This window comes from Sinocyclocheilus grahami, unplaced genomic scaffold, assembly GCF_001515645.1.
Source record: "Sinocyclocheilus grahami isolate Dianchi unplaced genomic scaffold, SAMN03320097.WGS_v1.1 scaffold332.1, whole genome shotgun sequence".
NCBI classification, from domain to species: Eukaryota; Metazoa; Chordata; class Actinopteri; order Cypriniformes; family Cyprinidae; genus Sinocyclocheilus; species Sinocyclocheilus grahami.
The window spans coordinates 74,451-82,214 of record NW_015505511.1 but is presented as its reverse complement, the minus strand read 5'-3'; the positions used below and the strand labels follow the sequence as shown (position 1 = coordinate 82,214).

The following is a 7,764-nucleotide window of genomic DNA, read 5'->3' as shown; positions in this document are numbered from 1 at the left end:
ACAGCTCTGCTGCTCTCTGCAGGACATTATGATAGTCAAGCAGACTCCTTGGTTTTTAAGGCCTATTTACTTTTATATAGGCCAATCACTTAAATGTATGCTCACCATTTATTCATTTTTTTTTTACATAAAATAATATGAAATACAGTCATGCACATATATTCCATTCATTCATAAAATAATGTTTTTAACCAGTTATTTAAAAAAAAAAACATTTAGAATGAATAGTCTTTAGTAGCTAACAGAACTTCAGATTAATGATTATTAATGGTGATTTAATTTGTCATTAGATGTATTCATCCAAACTCTCGATAGCTTGCTCTTTTGAGTATTGGCTCCATTCATATGAAATCTCATCCCACATGTGGAATGTTTTATCAAAGTGTTTTTCCAGATCTTCCTGAAATCTGTACACAAACCACTTCCAGTACGGCAGCTCTGAGAAGTCAGGAGTGATGTTCCACTCTGTATAAACATTTCCTGCATTTCTGTACTCTCTGCACAGAAACCACTGACCTGTATAGAACATTTTACTAGTTCTTACTAAAGTTGTGCAAAAATCTGTACTGAGACACTCTGTTTCATCATAACAGCTACCAGTGAGTCCATCCACTCGATGGAAAGGAACACTGTGATCACCAGTATGGTTTTCTACAGTGTTGGTGCAGGTGGCTGCACAGAACGGACACTGAACCCAGCAGCACTGACAGAGATGATCAATCAGAATCTCATCTGGTCTGTCTTTATGTTCCAGATTTACTGGAAACGTCTTTGTACTGAATTTCTGTTGTATTTCAGATGATACTGAACCAAGTTCTTCGCTCATCACATCTTCTAGGAGGTTGAAATCATCCACACCATCATGACTCACTCCATTGAGGTCCTTTACAGAGAATATCAGCAAATCTGAGAGCTGCAGTGCGAAATTATCCAGCCACTTCTGAACATCTCCGCTGGTCGTGTTGACGAGTGTAGTCGCTCTGTGAGCTGCTGCCATGACCTTCTGCTGCAGGAGTTCAATGTTCTCCTTCATCTTGGGCTGAACACTGACTCTAAACTTATCAGTGATGTACTGATTGACTTCATCTCTGACAAAACTCTTTAAGTGGTCTCTGGGAGTGTTGAAGTATGTAATGTATTTGCCAAAATCCTCCAGTTCTGCCAGATTCTTTAGGATGTGTTTCTCTAGTTTAGATCTGTTTCCATTTAGTGTGTCACACTTTATTTGAATTTCATTAGTCATATCTCTGGCTGTATCTTTGTAGACACTCTTCTGAATGGGCTCTTTCAGTTTCTGACAGATGATCTCACCAAAAATGGCAGCTGATGTTGCACCTTGACAGTATTTCTGGAAAATACTGTAGTACTCTTTGCTCTTCTTTTCAAAGTAGAAAACAGGATCATTGGCTTCCCTGAACATTGTATACTGGTCAGTAATTATCTTGTTTTCTCTCTTACAGATGGAAATGACCAAATCCATGTAAAATTCTTTCGTAAACACATAGTCCCTGGAGCCGTGCCCATAATCTTCTACTCTGTCTTTGACATAATCTGCGAGTTCTTGAATGCAGCTTTTGTTGTAGCCCATCATTGCAATGTTATACGACATGATCATGTTGTCTACATGTTGAGCAATGTCATTGACTAAGGTTCTAATTTGGGTTTTAAACTCAAACTTCTGTTTAGCTGACCTGAAGGAATTTTTAACATATTCTGTAATTCCACAGGATTTCTTTAACTGTACATAATCTGAATAACTCGGCACAGAGAAAATATTCCTGCTCGTTTTCCATGCATTTACAGGAACAGTTTTATAGTTACTGAGGAACTGTTTCATGTCTTTTAATACATCAATGTCTTTGATTGGAGGAGTTTCTGTGGTAATCTGATTAACACACTCTTTCCAAAACTTTCCAAACTCTTTTTTCAGGATTGTTTCATCATTGGCTTTGTCTTTGAGTTTTATTGCAAGTTCTTTGCTCTTTTCCAAGAGAGTATTTTCATGGCGTGTCCTTTGAGCATCGATCCTTTTCTTCATATCTCGCTGCTGAAGAATCTCATTTAATTTCCTCTTTGTTTCTCTCACAATGTTTTCCTGAAGCTCATTGATTTTGATGTGAAATGATGCTTTCCACTGTATCAGTATATCTTTATCTTTGTCTCTCTCAAAGAAATCTGACATAGATTTTTCTACTTCTTCACTTTTCACTTTTAGTTTTCCTTTAAGATGACTTTCTGAAACCTCATCAATTCTTTCATTTTCTATGTTGTTGTAGAGTTTGTTCTCTATATCCAGCATAGTTCTGCGGAGATTCCAGGACCACTTGCTGTATTCTGTTTCCAGTTTTCGGTATGTTGCGATTTCTAGAGCATTTCTGAAGCTGAACACAAATCGTTCATTCAGTAAAGCCTCCCAGAGATCATTAATACGGCCTTTTAGGTGTGTCAGCTCTAAGCCATGTGATTTTGAGGCATGGCTAAAAAAAGTTGTCTTTAGCTCTTGGATGTTTTCACAATATGATGGGTTTGGAGGTGCCATTGGTGGACTTCCCTCCCACAGCTGTGCAAAATATTTCACATCTTTCTGTATATCAAAAGTAATGACATCATTGAAACATTCAGCATCAAAGACTTCATCTTTAGCAGCAAGTTTTGTCATTTCATCCAGTGTCTGCTGCAGCCGTCTCCTTCCCTCCATGTTTCTCTCTCCGGCTGTGACTTCTGAAACGTTCTGATGAACAAACATGCAACTGGGATTCAGTCTGACCTTCTTCATCCTCATGAAGGCCTGAACAACGATCTGAAGAATGTCCTGCAGCTCTGATGGGTTTTCTCCAAAGATATTGATCAATGTCAGATTACCAAGACCAACAACAAATGTGGCCAATTCATTGTCCAGATGTCTTGTTGACCTTCCAGACAGTTCTAGAGCACGAAGCCCCTCAGTATCAACAACCAGAATATAGTCAAACTTCAGCTGTTTTTTCATCTCCTCTGACACTCTGACCAGCTGCATGAAAGCTCCTCTGGTGCATCTGCCAGCACTGACAGCAAACTGCAGTCCAAACATGGCGTTCAGCATAGTGGATTTCCCAGAGCTCTGGATCCCTAAAACTGACAGCACAAAGACTCTCTTGTCTCCCAGTTTCTGGATGAGTTCATGTAGAACAGCAGTCACCCAGACCACAGGAACATGAGCAGCATCTCCATCCATCAGCTCCAGTGGAAATCCAGAGATCATCATCTCTGCTGCAAGACTCGGGAGAGAAGAAAAATTACATGGCAGACCTTCTTTGTTCTTATTCACTGATTTACATGATTCATAGATCTGACCGATCTCCCTCAGGATGTGCTCCAAGCCAAAGGTTGCTGCTTGAAGTTCTTTTGATATCCTTTCAAGTTCTGCATGTTCATTGGTCATCTGTTGCACAGCTCTGACTTTTGACCATTTTTCATTGTACTTGTAATGCAGAGTAGAAAGGTCAGCTGAAGTATATTCATCCAGGAGGATTGTGAGCCATTTAAGAAAAAATATCTTTTCATTTGGTGATTGTGAATTTATTTCTGCAATAAACAACTTCATGAAATCACCAATGCCATTTTTATACTGCTGTTCACGAAATTTCTTCATGTCTTGTTTCTTATTTATTTCTATGTCTATTTCATTTCCCTGAGATCGATGTAGTTCTTTGTTTTTTTCGCACCACTGATGCCACGGTTTGCCCTGACAGGGCAGAAATGATTCTTTTATTTCCGTCAGATTTTTTTTCTCCAGTAAAACCATCATATGCTGGGCTGCTTTTTTCCCTCTGTTGCAGTCATTGTCATGATCCTCATCTACTCTGATACCTGAGTATTTGGACACATCTTCAAGTCTAAAAACAGATGATGATTTTGAAGATGAGAATGAGAGACATTTATTTATAGCTATTATGAGTTCTTCAGATACATCAGCCTGATTTCTGTCTTTTAGTCCAATTTTGTATTTTTCTTTCCTTATTACAGATACTTTAGATTTATCTTCAGTAAAAAGACAAATGAGTGGCTTTCTGCCCCTGTACAGGTTTTGAATCTCTTTTGCGTTCTTGTCATTCTGGTCAAGTCTTGGTAGAACAACAACATTGACTGAGGCCATTTCAGTGAGGATCTGCAGCTGTTTCTCATTATCTCCTGCATCACCATGAAGGTTACAGAAAGCAACACACTGACTGAATTTATCCGTGTTTTTCCCAGAGGGGCAGTACCAGGCGATCTCCACCACTCCATCCATCAGTAGTCTGGTTTTGCTGCTGCCTGGGCAGTTCCTGTGGAAGAACGTGTTGTGTCTCTCATTAACTAGATTATTCATCAACTGAGATTTGGATGAGGCTACAGAGTCAAACCTGAAGAAAGTCACCATAGGTGTTTCTGTCTTCCAGACTGGTTGGATTTTGCTGATTATTTCATTTTTAGCATCTTTCATCTTCCAGCTCTTGTTGATTTGTCTGAATGTCCAGAGAGGAAACTCAATCTCTTGTGTGAATGGATCAGGAACAAGCAGAGGCAGAGAGTACTGACACTGAGACAGTTTAGTCACCATCAGCTGCTTTAAGAAACGATCAGCACAATGAAACACGGCCATCTGAACATCCATCGGGTGGATAGCATCACTCCCGTTTGTTTCTTCAGGAATCAAAGATATTTCTCGGAAAATATCAGCATCATCCTCATCTTCAGTCAAGTCATTGTTTCTTTGTTGCTCATCATGTTGTGTGTCTATAGTTTTAATGTACCTTGCTCTGTAGTTCATCATCAGTATTTTTTGTAGGAAAGTCTGTATGAGGTCCTCATCAGCACAAGACTCATGGGACTGTAATGAATGTGTAGTTAGTTGAAGAACATCTGCAGCTCTTAGTTTAGAGGGGTGTATGTTATCAAGATGAAGTCTGTGAAATAGACGCTCTATTTCTTTCCTCCTTCCGTTTCTGTTTCGATCTAATCGTGCCCCATCTAATGAACACTTCTCTACATGTCCCTGTAAAATATACATCATAATTAAAAGCAGTTAGTTTAAAACATAATTTACAAAAATATACTTTTTTTGTTTTCTTACACAGTTTTACTAATTGTTGGCAAGAAACTTTAATGTCAGCTATACTTGTGAACAAACAATGTGTGCACATGTTTACTTGTCTTTGGAAAGTATTGAATATGACAGATAAAAGGTGCAAAACCATATATTTAATTTTAATATCTGTGTATAAAGTGTTTTATAAAGGAAGAATATCTAAAAGGGCTGTTGAGCTAATGTGACAAAAATAACCAAGAAGACTCTTTGAAGAACATTTACCAGTGTCTAAATAAAAATGTCAAGTGAAACTATATAAGGAAAAAATATTTCTATAAGCTGAATGTCTACATTCATGGAATTCTTTCTAACTTCCTTTTCATGTTCTATTTTTACTCTACACTCATCACTTACCCTATGTGTCTGCCTTGTCTCTGTCATCAAGGTACAGTCCATACTCTTTCCGATAACTGTGGGTTGGTCTTGTGACAGAACAGAAAAGGAGAGAGAAATATAATGAAATGTTATATTTCTATAAAATATATATAAAATAAAATATATAAACAGACAAAAACAAACAATAACCTAAATATTTTTTGTTGAAGACTGGTATAATCGAACCATTTATTAGCCAATACTTTATGATATACATTATTTAGTTGCCTAGCATGAGAACTTCGTTGCATTTGCAAGTGATTTACTTGCATAGTTGAGGGTTTTCTCATTAAAAGCTGAATTTGGATTCTGAATCTTGGCTTAACTGAATATATGTTACAAGTACAATTGGTGGAAGTGTTAGAGTCAGGGGCAAATAGACATATGAAAGAACCAACATAACATCAATTAAACCAAATCTGTGTTCTTACCACTTCGACGTGTCCTGTTTTGCAGGTCTTTTGCTGTGTACATCTCACTAGGGTAGCCCTGCTGTTTATTATCAATAAACAGTTGCTCAATCCTGTTCATCAGGTCTCTCATCTCTGACTGGTTGCTCATGTTCTTGCTGCAGGTGTGATATCTTCCGTCACATTTCTCAATCAGCCGCTCTAGAGCAGAGTTTTTCTTCAGATCATCTATTATAGAGTCAGACTCTTCCTGGCTCTCATAGGTGAAGAGAATCATCACAAATTGAAGAACTCCATCACCAAATACTCTCTGAAGCCACTCAATACCCATCTTATCAGCATCTGTTAACTGGCCCAGTCGCACAACAAAGATGAAGGCGATGATTTCATTTTCATTCACTAGTTTATCAGTGAGAGCATCCAGATCAAGTGCAGTTTCATGTAAGCCAATCAGGTTGATCACTGAGACGCGATATCCTGATTTCTTAATCTGCAAAAGAACAGTCCTGGATATTGCAACATTTTCAATATTTGGTTGTATTTCTCCAAGAAGAAAATTGTCATGTTGAAACTGGACTGCAGCAGAGTTTCCAAAAAACACAATGGTCAGAGGGTGATCTAGAATAAATACAGAAGAACCGTTCTCAGATTCATCAATACACTGCAACATAAAAATAAGACTCAATAAGCAATGTGAAAAATCTGATAAAAAAAAAAACATTCTTTGTTTTCTTACCCATAGTTCTGAGTACAAGACAGCCCAGGTGACTCACTCATCAGGTTTGGAGACACTTTTATTCTAGAAGCTGTTCATTATTCTGAAAAAAAGATGAATTTAGATTTATTTTTTAAAGTGTGCAAGAACATGTACATAACATAACATAAAGTCTAGTTTTCTAGACAACTCACTATATATTTAGCTTGTGTTCACGCTCTTAGTGATTTATGAGTATCAAGTCATAACTCCAGAGACTTGAACTCTTCCTGCTTATAAAGGTGTAGATCCTGTCTAACAGGATTTACAGTTTACATAAACATATTCTCTTTAAGAACACCTGACCAACCATGTATGATTTTTGAATTCATGGCCATTTAACTTCCTGTTTGTTAAAACAAATGATTAATTATATTGTGTTGATATTTATTTAATCAGTATAATGTGCTATAAAACCTAGATCTAAACCTACAGTCAACTTTCAGAACTTCTTTCACCAAAATTAGATGTTACTACACCATTACTATGCACAGTGACTAGTACTTATCTAACCCCTCACAATGACAGCTTTTTTACTGATGCCATCCATCTCCTCAGTGGATATAATAAATTAAGCTTTAGCGTTAGTTCTGGCAGGTCACGTGAGTCAAGCTTGCATCAGCTGATTCTCAGCTGATCACATCTACCTATAGGAATACGACACCTATCGCGGCATTCCTATATAAGCTGTATTCAGTATTATTCAGCAGCTTTTCAGCTTGCTCCAGAGCAAATTAAGCATTGCTGCTCGCAAATCAAACTGTTGCAGTGTGTTTCAGAACATCTGACTGAAAATCCACATCTAAGATAAGTGAATGCTGTTTTAATCCATATCGCTGTGTATATTACCTGGTCTGCTAATTGAAAAAAGCATATTTGCAGCAGCATTTACGCGTCTGTGTTCATACAGCTGGAGCAACACGTAGTCTAGATCATGAGGACACGCCAATAGTTAAGGCCATGAGAACAAGTTTAAATGAAACGCACATTCTCGTGTATGCGTTTCAACTGGGGTTAGCTGTATTCAGCGGCATAATCTCAATGTTATGGTTGTTTATTTCTAAGGTTGATGTTTCATTAGCTGTGTGAGTGTGCGGTCAGAAGCACGCGTTTAATGC

At 37.8% G+C, this 7,764-nt stretch overlaps 1 protein-coding gene across 1 annotated transcript; it reads right to left on the bottom strand.

Annotated features, from left to right (window-relative positions):
* Positions 1–286: 286 nt before the first annotated feature.
* LOC107602659 (interferon-induced very large GTPase 1-like) lies at positions 287–6,433 on the bottom strand. Its single transcript, XM_016295222.1, has 2 exons — positions 5,897–6,433; positions 287–5,014 (listed from the first exon to the last, which is right to left on the bottom strand). The coding sequence occupies exons 1-2, from the start codon at positions 6,221–6,223 to the stop codon at positions 287–289; spliced, it is 5,055 nt and encodes a 1,684-aa protein (XP_016150708.1). The 5' UTR covers positions 6,224–6,433.
* Between the last annotated feature and the right edge of the window lie 1,331 nt (positions 6,434–7,764).